This window comes from Cnephaeus nilssonii, assembly GCF_951640355.1.
Source record: "Cnephaeus nilssonii genome assembly, chromosome: 6".
Taxonomy (NCBI): Eukaryota; Metazoa; Chordata; class Mammalia; order Chiroptera; family Vespertilionidae; genus Cnephaeus; species Cnephaeus nilssonii.
The window spans coordinates 41,218,979-41,234,633 of record NC_137077.1 but is presented as its reverse complement, the minus strand read 5'-3'; the positions used below and the strand labels follow the sequence as shown (position 1 = coordinate 41,234,633).

General features: G+C 38.3%; 1 protein-coding gene across 2 annotated transcripts in view; it reads right to left on the bottom strand.

Moving 5' to 3' along the window:
• PDZRN4 (PDZ domain containing ring finger 4) overlaps positions 1–15,655 on the bottom strand; it is a gene marked incomplete at both ends in the record, with an annotated part of 347,625 nt that overhangs the window by 45,343 nt on the left and 286,627 nt on the right. For both annotated transcript variants that reach the window (XM_079775777.1, XM_079775778.1), the window contains one exon: positions 14,971–15,073. In XM_079775777.1, the coding sequence (XP_079631903.1) occupies positions 14,971–15,073 (103 nt within the window). The remainder of the gene's footprint in view (positions 1–14,970; positions 15,074–15,655) is intronic.

Here is a 15,655-nt window from a genome sequence, read left to right as displayed (position 1 = left end):
AGGATTTACCACTGTGTTTATGTGGCAGGTAGTCATGTATAAGTCAATGAAAGGAAAACTTCTTTAAGGATTATGTGCTTCCTGGCTATAAAAAGGCTCAACAGCTGTTCATGGATCCTGTAGTTACTCATAAACATCCTCTTGGAAAAGCACTGCCCTTCCAATGGGTATTTAGGAGGTTCAGACCTTTCTCATAAGATAAGTCACAGGTAATCACACTTTGTAGGATGTGTTAGTTTTCGTGTGGCTATACGAGGAAGGTGGAATATTATATACTCTTGACAATTATACACTCTAGAGAAGAACACATACTCAATTACATACCTAAGGGGATATTAATAAGGAAATAAAGTAATGATTATTTATTACTTCAATAATCACAAAGTCTTTTTTTTTAGAGGAAAAAGAAATTCTTGTTGAGCACCTTTATCATTCTTGTGAGAGATAAATCTTTTAACCTTCATGGTTTGGTTTTTACTTTCCTCTGTCAAAATCATGTGTGGTACTATAACCTTCTTATGGTTCTAATTCTACCATGTCAATGTTTTCTTAATTCTCTTCTGTCTAAACACCATTTAATTGTTGCCTTTTTATCCAATTTTCATTTTAAAGTTCTGCTTCCAATATCCCTTATTATGACTTGATTACTAAAACTCCTTTTGTATTTGAAAAGAAAGCTCTTACAATTCTCCTTCTATCAGAGAGCTGGCAGACAGCTCTGGTGGGCAGTTGTGTTGGCAGGGAAGGTATTGAGCATAAAAGATAAAAAATAGAACTCATGGACATAGACAACTGTGGTGATTTTGGGGGTGAGAGAAAAGGAAATGGATGAAGGTAGAGGAGGGTATGGGGAGATAAATGGTGATGGAAAATAAAATAAAGAAAAAATGAAAATAAAAATTTAAAAAAGAGAAAGTACATACTGTTTTTATTTTATTTTAATAGTAGGTAGGAGATTCTTTTTCTGTTACTGCTTTCTATACAATCTTTTACTTCTTACTGGGAAGAATCTGTGGCTTTAAAAGTTGGTCTTCTCAGGAGAGTGAAAGAATAAATGGTTTTAATGTATTTTACAGAATAAAGAAAAAAGTTATAGATTTAACTTTCAACATTTTGCTACTGAAAAACAAATAGAAACATGAAAAGGGAATATCTACAAGAGGGCAAGAATAATAAAATGAAAGCATGGGCCAAAGAGTGTTTGTGAGACTGGTCACATTTTAGCTCTGGCGCTGAATAATTTCTGCTGTAGACCTCCGCCTCACATAGGCTTGGGTTCCAAAACAATGGCTTCTATAACTTGCATTAACACCAAGTACAAACTCATATTGCCTTAAATATCTTGTCCTAAGAGAGGAAATCTGGTCAATTTTGTGCCCTTCATCTTCACATTTTTCCCAATCTCTTCTGTTAATGATGACTATAGGTGCAGACTATTTTTTGTTTTATTTCTAAATACTACTGTCCAGTGCTTCATCTGTAAACATCATTATTACTATTGACATTTTTCTCTGAGTTTGAAATGAACTCAAATATTTACTTGCTTCATCACTACATTCTAAATGCCCTACCAGCCAATGAAGAGGCAAAGTCAGAGGCTTTGTAACTGTGTGTGTGTGTGTGCGTGTGTGTGTGTGTGTGACATTTTAGTCATGTTTACTACAATAGGAAATAATAACTTCTAATTTTAATTAGAGAAAATTATGACATTTCTCAAATATTTAATTTGAAGCATAAAACAACTGTATGGAAAAATGAGAGCATCTGTAGAGCTTTAGCTTTAAATCTCTTTAAAAACGTAAACTTTAGATTTGCAAGCCTGCAAGTATATTTAAGATTTAGTCATTGCTTCAATCATTCTACTATGTAGTTGGTACTTGAAAGACAAAGATACTTAGTACCAGGGCCTCCACCCTAAAGAAGCTTAGAGACTTCTGGGGGAGTCCAAAGTGAGAACAAATAATAATAAAACAGTAAGGCAAGGGGAAAAGGATGTGGGCACCTGAAATCAAGACCTAGTACTTATTTAAATGAATAACTATAATAATATCTTGTGATTGTCAATATTTAACAGTTAAAGCAACATTTTTATCCCCATGCTCTTATTTCTACCTCCATTGCAAAGTCAATGAACATCAATTTACAAAATAAGACAGCAAATGAATAAGAAGGTAAAACGGAAGTACAAAACAGCCAGGATGCAATTAAGAACATGACATTAATTAGGCCTTACATACTATCTTTAATTTGAAAAATGGATTACATTCTCCAATCAAAAGGCACAAAAAAGTTGGATAGATTAAAAAAAAAATAAAGCCCAATTATATAATGTCTAAAACAGAGTCACTTCAGCTTTAAGAACATTCATAGGTTCAAAGTGAAGGGATGAAAAAATATATTTTATGCAAGTGAAAACCCAGAGACCTGAGGTAGCTATACTTCTATAACATAAAATAGACTTTAAGTCAAAAGTTGTAACAATAGACAAAGAAGGTCATTATATAATGATATAGGGGTCAATATAGTAAGCAAATACTGAAAATTCTGAAGAGAAATAGACAATAATACAATAAGAATAGAAGACTTCAACAAAGGATAGGTCATCAATTAGAAACCAATATGGAAACATTGAAAATCAATAAGTAAATATTGAAAATCAATAAAAACACTGCACTTGAAATATACTTTAGACCAGTGATGGCGAACCTATGGCACGCGTGTCAGCACTAACACATGTAGCCATTTCTGATGACACGCGGCTGCTGAGGCGGCCGCATGCCGAGGATGAAACATTTGCTGCTCCTGAGGATGAAACATTTGCGAAATAATGTTTTTTCCTCAAAGTGACACACTACCCGAGTTATGCTCAGTTTTTTGGCGAAGTTTGACACACAAAGCTCAAAAGTTTGCCCATCACTGCTTTAGACTAATGAACTTAATACACATATTCAGAACATTCAATCCAACATTAGCAGAATACATGTTATCAAGCACATATGGAACATTCTTCAGAATAAATCATGTGCTATGTTAGTTCACAAAACAAGTTTAGCAAATTTAGAAGATTAACATCTATCAATTATCTTTTCTAACCACAAAGATACGACAGTAGAAATCAATAGCAGGAGAAAAGCTGGACAATTCACAGATATGTAGAAATTAACACCACACTGCTCGCTCGGCTGGTGTGGCTAAGTGGATGAGTGTCAACCTATGAACCAGAAGATCATGATTCAATTCCCAGTAAGGGCACATGCCTGGGGTTGTGACTCAATCCACGTTAGGGGGTGTACAGGAGGCAGTCAATCAATGATTCTCTCTCATCATTGATGTTTCTCTCTCTGTCCTTCTCCCTCTCCCTTCCTCTCTGAAATCAATAAAAATATATTAAAAAAACAACACACTGCTCAACAACCAATGGTCAAAGAAGAAATCATAAGGAAAAGAAAAGAAATTGCTTAAAGCAAATGGAAAAACAACACGCCAAAACCTATGGGATACAGCAAAAGCAGTCCTAAGAGGGAAGTTAAAAGCCAATATTAAGTCAAAAGTAAGATCTCAAATAAACAACCTAAGGAATTAGAAAAAGAATAACAAACTAAGCCCAAAGTTATTAGAAGGAAGGAAATAGCAGAAACAAATGAAATAGAGGTCAGGGGAAAAATAGAAATGGTCAATGAAGGTAAAAGCTGGCTTTTTGAATATAAACATAACTGACAAACCTTTAACAGATCAAGAAAAAAAAAGAGAATAATGAAATGAAAGAGGAAACATAATTGAGATGACAGAAATACAAAGGATCATAAGAAACTGCTAAGAAAGGAGACATATGCACTACTATTTGTAATACTTTAAACAATAAAAAAAGAATAAAAAAAATAAAACTGTTGACTACATGATAAAAAAAAGAAACTGATAAGAACAAACTGGATAACTTAGAACACATGAAAAAAATTCCTGGAAACATACAACCTATCAAGACTTAATCATGAAGATGTAAAAAAAAAGCAAATAGATGAATAAGCAGGAGATTGAATCAGTAATCAAAAACTTCACAACAAAGACACAGGACCCGATGATTCTACTGGTGAATTCTACAAAATATTTAAAGAGGAATTAAGCCGACCCTCCTCAAATTCTTCCAAAAATTTGAAGAGAAGGGAACACTTTCAAACTCATTTTATAAGGCCAATATTACCCTGATACCCAAACTAGGTAAAGATACTACAAAACAAGAAAAATACAGGCCAATATCCGTGATGAATATAGGCACAGAAATTCTCAACCAAACACTAGTAAATTGAATTCAACAGCACATTAAAATAATCTTACAGCATGATCCAGTGGGATTTATCCCTGAGATGCCTGGATGGTTTGACATATGCAAATCATTCTATTAATGTAATAAATGAAAAATAAAAATCATACGATCATCTCAATAGATGCAGAAAAAGTATTAGACAAAAATTCAGCATCCTTTCATGATTAAAAACTCTAAACAAATTGGGTATTGGTGGAATGTACTGTACCTCAACATTATACAGGCCAATATGACAAACCCATATCTAGCATACTCAATGGTGAAAGGTTGAAAGCTTTTCCTCTAAGATGAGAACAAGACAAGGGTGTTCCCTCTCAGTATGCCTGCTGCAAGAGCAATTAGGCAAAACGAAGAAATAAAAGGCATCCCAAACAGATAAGATGAAGCAAAATTTTTTGTTTGCATGTGATTTCATCTTATATGTAGAAAATCCTAAAGATCCCACCAAAACATGTATAAATTGATAAACAAATTCAGCAGAATTACAGGATACAAAATCAACATCTATATAATAAAAGCCTAAGCGACCGCTATGGTGGAATGACCAGAACGACCAGTTGCTATGACGTGCACTGACCACCAGGGGGAAGATGCTCAACGCAGGAGCTGCCCCCTGGTGGTCAGTATGCTCCCACAGGGAGTTCTGCTTAGCCAGAAGCCGGGCTCATGGATGGTGAGCGCAGTGGTGGTGGAGGTAGTCTCTCACACCTCCACGGCAGGACTAAGGAGCAGTGAGCGGAGCAGTAAAGAGCAGCGAGCAGGCGGGCAGTAAGGAGCAAGGGGTTCCGAGAGGGATGTCCGACTGCCAACTTAGGCCCGATCCCCATAGGGAGCAGGACTAAGCTGGCAGGCGGACATCCCCCAAGAGGTCCCAGACTGTGAGAGGACACAGGCCAGGCTGAGGAACCCCCACACCCCGTGCACGAATTGCATGCACCAGGACTCTAGTCTCTATATATAAAAGACTGGACCACTGGCACATGCACTGACCACCAGGGGGCAGATGCTCAACATAGGAGCTGCTGAGCTGTGGTCACTTGGCAGCAGTGGTTCTTAGGTGACTCACCCGGAACCAGAGAGGAGGGAGCCTGATTCCGGGGTGCATCACACGAGAACTGCCCTCTCGCAATCTGGGACCCCTTGGAGGATGTTGGAGAGCCGGTTTAGGCCATATCCCCACAGGCCAGGCCGAGGGACTCCACCGGTGCACGAATCCGTGCACTAGGCCTCTAGTATGGTAATCATTTTTGTTTCTAATGGTAACAACAAAATAGCTAAGAAATAAAGAAAATAATCCCACTCACAATAGCATCAAAAATTATAACACTTAAAATTAAATTTAACCAAGGACATGGAAAACCTGTGCATAGAAAACTATAAGACTTTGATGAGAAAAATTGAAAAAGACACAAATAAATGGAAAGATATTCTGTGTTCATGGATCAGAAAAATTAATATTGTTACAATATCCATATTATACAAAGCCAAATATAGAGTTAATGAAAATCCTTTCAAACTTCCAATGGTACTTTTCACAGAAATAGAACAAAACCCCCAAATTTGTATGGAATCATAACATCTTAAGAAAGAAGAAAAGAGCTGGAGGCATTTCTAATTGGCAAATGTATGAATTAACTTGTTCTAAACACTAAAGCTAAAGTCAGAGATAATATGAAGAGGTGTACTACTTGGTACCAATTGGTGTAATATGCTACCAGACACTAACCAATGTGTGGCCATATGAGTGTATGTGTCCTTTTTATTAAAAAAATATAAAATATGGTTGATATATTTGAGATGTTAAAATATTTATAAAATATTTAAGGATCTGTCTATGAATTTGTCTCATTTTAAATTAGTACCGTGGGACAACTATATGATGACAAGTCATTCCATACTAACACTGATATCCCCACAAAGCTCACATGTGAGGATTCTGTGATTCAAGAGGTAGATGGTCCCTTCAAGAGACAAGAGTTAGAACTGGGACTAGACTCCCTGTTTAGATTCCTTCCACTGGATTATATTGCCTCTGGAAGGAACACTGAAATCCTTCTTGGTGATTTACTTTATATTGAAAAAGACAGCTCTCCATCCTTTGCCTCTATGAAAACAGTTTTTCAAAGGACAAGGGAAGTCATTGGGAAAAAGGGATTTGAAATGCAAATGTTCACTTTAAACACAACCTCTCACAAACACCTTTCAGTAATGCAAGGCAATCATCCGAATGTGTACAATGAGTATCTTCAAACAAAAATTGAATGTCGGCATTTTGATAAAATTCATATACATCATGTAAGGAATCTTCTTTTTATATCTAGATTCATAGTAAAATAAATGAACCCATGGTTACATTGTTTAATAATCAGCTTGGAGAGTTAAATTGACTTGTCATTGTTTTCTTAGGAAATAAGGTTTAGTGTTGTCATAATCAGTGAGGCGAAAGATAAATTTGCCTCATGTTTGTTTTATAAAATTACATGACCAAATTAACAACAATACTAATCTCATTTCTTTCAGTAAGAAACTTAAAAGAATTACAATAACTTTGATGACTATTTCCAACTTTGTGGCATTTTTTTTTCTAGTCACACCTTTAAGGAGGACTTTTTTTTTTTTTTAATAGAAAGTATCTTAGGGAAATTGTTCAACTTAATAAATATGGGTAAACAAATTAATAAATTCTGAGTCATCTCTGCTTAGAGTATTAGGGTTATATAAAATGTGACTACAAAATCTCAGCCTAGATTAAGGGTCAACAAGTATAAAACTAGGACAAAGTATTGTGCAGCTAGGACATTTCTGAAGGTGAAAGTGGTTGCTATTCATAAATAAACTGGAACATCAGCAATACATGGAGGAGGTTTAGGGCAAACCAGTATGCATGTTTATCCTAACATGAACTGAACCCCAATCATTTTTTTACTTGTCCATTAGCAAGTCTATTTACTAGGTTCTCCATGCACATCTTCCATGTTAGAAAGACAACCAAAAATGCAAATTTTCTTCTTTTACAATCTGGCACAAGTATATGTATAGGTCTATTTATTCTACTGTCTAGGCTGTTAACTAAATTATTTTAAGAAAAAGAAAACTTTCACACTTTATTTCAAATTTCAATTCTCCATCAGCTCTCTTTTCCTTTTCTCCCATTTAACACTTTGTATTGGTTTTTAGGGCACTTATAAGAACAACTAGAGGCCCGGTGCATGAAATTTGTGCATGGGTAGGGTCCCTACGCCTGGCCGGCGATCAGAGCTGACTAGGGCCTTCTGGCTGCCAGCCGGGGCCTTCCTTCATTCCATGCCACCCCCTAGTGGTCAGTACACATCATAGCAAGAGATCAAACTCCTGTTCTCCCGATAGAACTCCCGAGGGGACACTTTGCATATTAGCCTTTTATACACATAGATAGCAGCAAGGACCAGTAGTTCATTCACTCATCCTGTAAATGCTGCTGAGTGCCCACTGTCTACCAAGCCCTGTGCTAGACTCTCCTGGAGATAGATAATTAGATACTTCTGTTAAGAAAGACAAACTATTTAGAATAAAATGATAAGTATGTAAATTACTATAACCCAGGGCATAATGACAAAAATATATATTTACAGAATGTGGTATGAGAGTTCAGTGGTGGGAAAGAGATTTGAGAAAGGCATTTGAGTTGAAGAGAGGCCCTAAAGTAAAGGCACAGAGAAAAAAAATCACATGGCTTCCTTCGAGTGTTGCTGCCCTGTAGTGTTTGACTCCAAGATGCCTGGGCAAGCAGGTGGTGACATAGTACAAAGGATCTTCAATGTTAGGCAGAGAAATTTAGAGTTAATTCAAAGAACAGAGCAGAGTAATACGGGATGGTGAACAGGGAGAGATCCAATGAGAAGTGCCCTTGAGGAGGACTGGTCTGACAGTGGTGAGTAGGTTGGACTGCAGAGACTATGGAGTGAGGTGCCTGGGGAGACCAAGAAATAGCCTAGAGCAATGTTCTAGACAAGAGTAGAGTCATTGGTGATAGGAAGGAGGAGCAGGACTCAAAGGGTCTGGATATATATACATGACAACTGACTGGTTTGGCCTCCATGATTAAGATTTAAATCTGACATAATAGAGCAAACGGTGGCGTCACTAATCGACATTTCGATGAACCAACTCCAAACTGACTGTGAACATCATCTTATCTTAAATGTTCAAGTAATAAAAATATTTTCACACTTCATCTAGATCACTTTTCAATTCAATAAATTTTCCCAAAGAATGAAACTTATGAAGGTGATTTCTTAAATGGATGATTTTATTGCTTCAGTAGTAAGTGGTATAAAATTGTTTTAGATATTTCATTAATAATTCTGAAATGTGACTAGCAAGTGGAAGAAAAGGGACTTGTGAAATATAAAGCATTCAGTGAATTAAAAAACGCTGAATTCTACACTTTCATACTGTACACACTATTTTCTCTTTCTCTAGTATACACCACAATGTAAGGAAAACATATGTGCTCTTTATGAGTTATGTTTCATATATTTCTTCCAAATATATTCCTTCCATCATTGATTTTCAAACTCCTTGATACATTTCCTTCTCTCAATAACCAGAGATTGTCAGTCAGAATTGGCTACATGGGTAGGCACTCAATTCCCCATCCATTGTAGTGGTTCACAAATTTTCTAAGTGATCCCTTGGTGAAAAAATTATAAAGGGATCCAGGGTAGATTAGAGAATATGTCAAATTCATACTACATATAAGATACTGTGATTTTATAAAATAACTAGAGGCCTGGTGCACAAAATTCGTACACTGGGGGTGTGTGTGTACCTCAGCCCAGCCTGCACCCTCTCCGATCTGGGACCCCTCGGGTGATGTCCTGTGGGATTGGGCCTAAACTGGCAGTTGGACATCCCTCTCACAATCCGGGACTGCTGGCTCCCAACCGCTCACCTGCCTGCCTGCCTGATTGCCCCTAACTGCTTCTGCCTGCCAGCCTGATCACCCTCTAACCACTCCCCTGCCAGCCTGATCACCCCTAACTGCCCTCCCCTGCAGGCCTGGTCCCCCCCCAACTGCCCTCCCTCCCCTGAAGGCCCAGTCACCCCCAACTGCCTTCCCCTGCTGGCCTGGTCGCCCACAACTGCCCTCCCCTGCCGGCCATCTTGTGGTGGCCATCTTGTGACCACATGGGGGTGGCCGTCTTGTGCGAGGGCATGATGGTCAATTTGCATACTACCTCTTTCTTATATAGGATAATCACAAAGATGAATTTTCATGGAGAACATTCAAATTCTAGTCCCTTATCTCTCCATGTCTTCCCCTCACCCCCTCTGGCCCTTCCTTTGAAGTATTTAATGGAAACAAATATGGTACTAGAATTCGAACCCCTGTCATAAAGAATAAATACCTGTTAGAAAGGGGATATCTGTTATCACTGCATGGAGGTCTGGATTCCTTTCCAATTCCCTTGTATAAAAAAGAGGAAAGGTACTGCAGTGCCCGGAAGTGGGTCCATGCGGACAGCCAGGGGATTCTTCATTTATTCGTTCATCCATATTGAGCACCCATTGTGAAACAGGTGATGTGATGCAATGATGAACAAGGTAGATAAGGCCTCAGCCTAGAAAGGAGCCACAAAGCTCTCCACATGCACACCAGAAAGATTTGGCTTCACATATCCTGAAGCTGCTCAAATGGATGACTGAAATCTCTTAATGCTTATTCCCTTGTTAATTTTTTGAATGAACGGGTCCTTGATTCATATTTCTCTTTTCTTTAACTATTCAAGAGAGACATTATATACTTAAAATTTGCACATATTTGCAGGCATCCAGCTAAATTTTGCAAAAGGACACTTCTCAGCATAGCACAAAGGTTTACTTATGCTTTGCATAAGAACTGCCAAGAGGAAGCTAATTAATATGCTAAATGCTCTTTTCTATTTATAGACACTGGTTTGGTTTTCAGTTAACAGTTCATAGAACTCTGACATATAGTTGTCCTTCTTCCCACCTTTAATACCTCTTCAAGCAAAGTGCTAAGTTCCTTTTCATTTCAATGACAACGCACACATAAGGGGAACCCTAAGTGTACTTAATTTAGGCTGTTGGATATGTTTTCTTCAGCCTGAGCTTGGAGAGAGCAGGAAAAACAATTTCAAGTAGCATTTTTAAGTGGCGAATATCTGCAGGCTCAGAAATGTTGCTTAAATCATTTGCTTGTTAATGTGAATGTTTCATACTATCAAAATGGTGCACTGATTAGTTGTCTTGCCTCAACTAGCACTGACTTTTGAGAGTTAATGGCAAATACTGCAAAAATTCATCTTGCAACTAAAGCAGCAGCAAACATATCTTTATTAGGAGTTGGAAGAAAGAGCGCTATATTTCTCAAAGCTTTTCCCTTTAAATTATTTCTGGTAGAGGCTGGATTTGAGATCTGCCTCTGACTTGCTAAGGGCTATTTATGATTTATTTCAACCTTCAGCTGGCTCTGGGGGAAAAAAATGAGCAAAGTTGAAAATAAAGAAGAGGAGACGAAATACTCAGTGGTATTTCGGTGGCATAAACATCCACGAAGGGTTGCATTGTTTAAATTTAAAAGTACTTTTATTTTTTCCTCTCAAAAATAAAATTAAACCCCTTTATCATTTTTAATTAGAGAACAAGTGCCATCATTTTTTTTAAAAGAAAACAAATTTCAAGCTGTGAGTCTTTTAATGCAGGCTGGTCTTTTGAGACTTTTCTGAAGCACCGTGGGGAAATTTTAAACCCCATCAAATAATTTTCTGAGGTAAAGTGGTGATGGGCTATGGTGAGATATGGGTGTCATTAAAATGTTACAGAGGTCCATAACATACCACAGTCTCCATAACATTGACACACTATCACATCTCCAAAGAAGCCTTTGTGGTCCACCATGGCTCTGAAGGGGGCTGTTACAGTCTATCAATGCAGCAATCTGCAAGTTAAAAAGTCCCCAAATATGTATTTACAAGACAGTCAGGTCTGTTTTGGTCTATTGGGTCAACAATCCAAGCACTAAAAGTCCCTAACTATATTTTCACAAGATAGCCAGATCAGCTTTGGTTCACTGAGCCAATAGTAAGCAGGCCTTTTAAAAATGACCTACATAATTGCATAGTTTGCATTTTAGCAAGTTCAGAAACACAGTTCTGTACACTTTCAGTCTTTTAAAGAGTGGATTTACTATGCTAGTTTCCTTGGACGTCAGAAGCTGTGTTTCACTCTTTGGCCTGTGATATTTTACTTTTAAAAAGTCAGAAGAAGAAAAACCACCATAGCATAAAGTATATTAAAGTTATGAGGCAAGTAATGGAAACACTGCTGTCCTTCAGACCATCTCAGTGCCTCCTCCATCCCCATCCAGATCCAATCCGCCTCTCCCTCGCACCCGAGTGCTGTGCTGTGGCCTTGGCTTCCTCCGTCAATTTCATTCCAGTAGCTAGAGGGATCTGGCTGGGCCCAGGGGTGGGAACCTTTTTTCTGCCAAGGGCCATTTAGATGTTTATAAAATCATTCAAGGGCCATACAAATTTATCAACCTAAAAATTATCCTGCTCTATTTGGTCCAACATTTAATTAATTAACTCACGCCTAATGCCTTGGCAGGGCCAGACCAAATGATTTCGTGGGCCTTCTATGGCCCGTGGGCCAGATGTTTCCCATCCCTGGGCTAGGGCTTCACAACACGGCCCTGATCTTTCTTCTCCAGCACAGGCTCCTCAAGATAGGCCCCTACTCACTCTGACTCCCCCTCCTACCAAGCACACTCCTGCTCCATGTCCTTTTATTTCCCTCTATCTGGAAAGCCCCTCTTCAGATAGCCCCATGGCTAGCTCTCCTACTGCATTTAGGACTCGTAGGAGAGAGGCCTTCCTGGACCTCCTGAATAAGATAGCAACACCCCATCTCAACACCATGCATTTCCTTCCCATGCTTGCTGTTCTCTGTTAGCACCTAGCACCACCTAACATACTACGTTGCACTTATTTGATTATTGTCTATCTCTCTCCCCTGAAGGTTAAGCTCCACCAGGGCAGGGGCTTCATCAATCCCAAACTTCCATCAGAACCTGGCATCTTTACGTGCTCATTGATTACTTATGGTACCAATGAATGAGAGCAGATGGACAGGGGTCTTCTCTCCACTTCCCAACCGCCTGGTAAAGAGTCTTCAGGTCTAGGTTGAGGAGGAATGGGTATCTCTTTCTGAGATGAAGCCCTTTATTTGGCTGTCAGACCTCAGTTCCCGGTAATGTTCTTTAAGTGGCCCAAAGCCGGTCCTTCTGAAGGTGATCATCCAGCGTGTCCCTGGCACTGCTGGTTTGGGACAGAGCTCCTGCAGGAGCCGGGGTCATCTCTGCTGGTCACAGAAGCACAGTCTGTATGTAATGTAATATTCAATGATATGCTAATTAATTTAAATTAATTAGCTTAAAAATTTTTTTTTTACTGTGCATAAAGATGGATTAGCCTTTCTAAATCTCCCCCTTTAATGTGGTGGCCACAGTCAGCTCTGGCGACAGCGGTGGACTGACTAGATTCCACAGTCTCATCTGATGCAGCCGTGAGGGATGGCACGTGCACCTCTGCCACATAACTGTAACTGGCTGGGAATCACTGGGTAGAAGCATTATTCTCCCCAACTTGGTAAATTATCCCCATGTCTACATCCCCACCATGAAGCAGGCATGATGTTCTCAACTGCATCCTCTCGCATGATTGAAGCCTGTCACAATAACTTCTTTCTTATTTAAATTTCACAGGAACATTCTTTATTTCAATCACTCAGAAAGGTGCCTTTGGCAAAGAAATCACAGCTGACAGCAAATTAATGACTGAAATGCCGTGATTAGTTGAGATTACAGGCTACAGAGGACTTGTCTGAGCATTTACCACTGTCATCACACTGATGCTGCATCTATTAGTGATTCATATCCCTCAGAAAAGAGGATGTGCCCTGGCCGGTGGCTCAGCTGGTTGGAGCTTCGTATGGTACCGCAAAAGTTCGCAGGTTTGATCCCTGGGTCGGAGAGAGTATGGGAGGCAACCGATGTTTCTCACTCATATCTAAGGTCTCTCTCTTCCTCTCTCGCTCTTATTCCTCTCTCTTTAAAATCAATAAACATATCCTCTGGTGAGGATAAACAAGAACAATGAGGATGTGTTTCACTTACAGTAGCCTTATAGAAATGAAAGGAAATCTGTATGTAATGTAATATTCAATGATATGCTAATTAATTGAAAGTATTTATTTATTTATTTAAATATTTTTTTACTGTTAACCTGCTGGCCTAAGCAAGTCTCTCTCCCAAGCCCTCCTCCAGCTCACAGATTTATTTTAATAAAACTTTCAGGCACAAGCTAAATGAAAAGTTGAAGGTAATTCCAGTCCCCAAAATTAAAGTATTCATTAACTGAAAGAAAAACATTGTTTAATCTTAAATTATTGGGATAAGTGACTCAATTTTATAATTCATTTTGCATGAGTAGACAAAACTTAATGGATATTCCAGGGCATACCAGGGCTTGAGTGGATTCATAAAATAAAACTTTTCAATCAACTTAACGGAGAGGAGGGGATAAAAATTAATGTGAACAATAACAGCAACAAAACTGTCTACTCAGATACGAGGCATCACTGCACACACTTCTAGATGCTGGCTGAAAAGCAATACTGATTTCTGTAATCCCCTGAAATGACTTTTGCAGGGGGAAGATTTCAAATAAACGTCTATTTGCTTTAGGTGAGCTTCGCTGAATCGACTTTATTTGATTTTACATCCTCCTAAGGGAAGAGATTTCAGGATTTCCTGGTTGTAAAATGGAAAAGAACATTTTGCTGAACTTGTATGACATCATCTACTGCATTAAAAGGGCAGGTAATCATGGGCTCTCTGCCTGTTTACCAAACCTTCTTTACCTCCTCAATCTATTTTATTTCCAAATGTCAGAGGAGGCTGAAACCTTTCCAAGATTTACAGATGGCGGGAGCAGAGGCAATATTAGGATAAATCCTTTAACTTTTGTGAAAGCTCTTAAATAATTAACAGATGGGCTTTGGAATTGTTACATATTACAGTACAGACACTCTAAGGGACACCCTGTGAAGGCTAAACACAGTTCAACAACAAAGGGCTTGAAAGCATCTCTCTTTCTAGAAAGTTGGTGGAACTGTTCTTTGGAGTACAAACTTGGGTCACAAATAAAGTGAATATTTAATTTGTGAAGGGGAATTAATATAATAAAATTTAGTTTATCAATTAAAATTAAAATACAATACAGTGAATAAAAATAGTAAGTACCATCTTGGTTTTTAATTCAATTTCTTTTCCAAACTGTACTTGGAAATTCTCTTCTATTATGGAAAGAAGAAAAAAATGTGGCTGCCATAATACTATTTATCAAGAGCAACAAGAAACGTGAGCAAATTATCTTTAAGCTTACATTATAAAAATGTTTCCGCATATGCTTATAATACTAGAGTCAAATAGCTAATACTAAAAATATTTATAAGACCTTATCATAGGTATGTACTAGACAAAACATTTCACACAGCAATAAATTAATTTTTTTCTTTTTTCTGCAAAACGCCTCAACCGTAACTTCATGAAGAAATGTGAAGTGGTGTGAAAATGATCTTACCTCATATTCAAAGTCCTCTGTTCTGTCTGCATCAGCAGGCAAGCTGGAGAGATACTCATTGTCCTCATAAAATTCATGCTCCATCGGGTGAAGAGAATGGCAGCTATGGGGAATGTAGCAAGATGATAGGAATGGATCAAAAGGGTTGTTTTCGAGATTAAAACTGATTTAGAATTTCACTTTCGTTTTCTCTGCTTTGCAATGAGACCCGCACTGATGTAGCCTTTAAATGAACTACAGCTCAGGATAACCCATTGCTTTTCTTTCTCCACCTACATGAAGTCCATCAATTGGATTTTCTGAAAGAATTCTGAGATAAGGGCCCCTGGTCAGAGCTGCATTCCATGAAGGCTGGTGTGAGCTCTGTGACAGGCCATGGCGCTTTATTGCCACTCTCTGGCCCTGCTACCATTCCACCAAATGGGACTCGCTCCACATACGGGTGTGCGGCATGTGCGATAGCAGTGTACCCCAAAATGGGTATTTTTGTAACAAAATGCTAACGATTTCATAATACAGAGCCCAAAACTGTTTTTTTTTTACTTCTGTTTTCAAAGCATACATTTTTCAGATTGCATTTTTCATAATACTATTCCTTAAGACCTCTTTCCTCAGTCTCTCTCATAACCCACATTTTCTCCTCTTCGAAAAAGGGCACGTGTACAAATTTCATGACATTCACGGT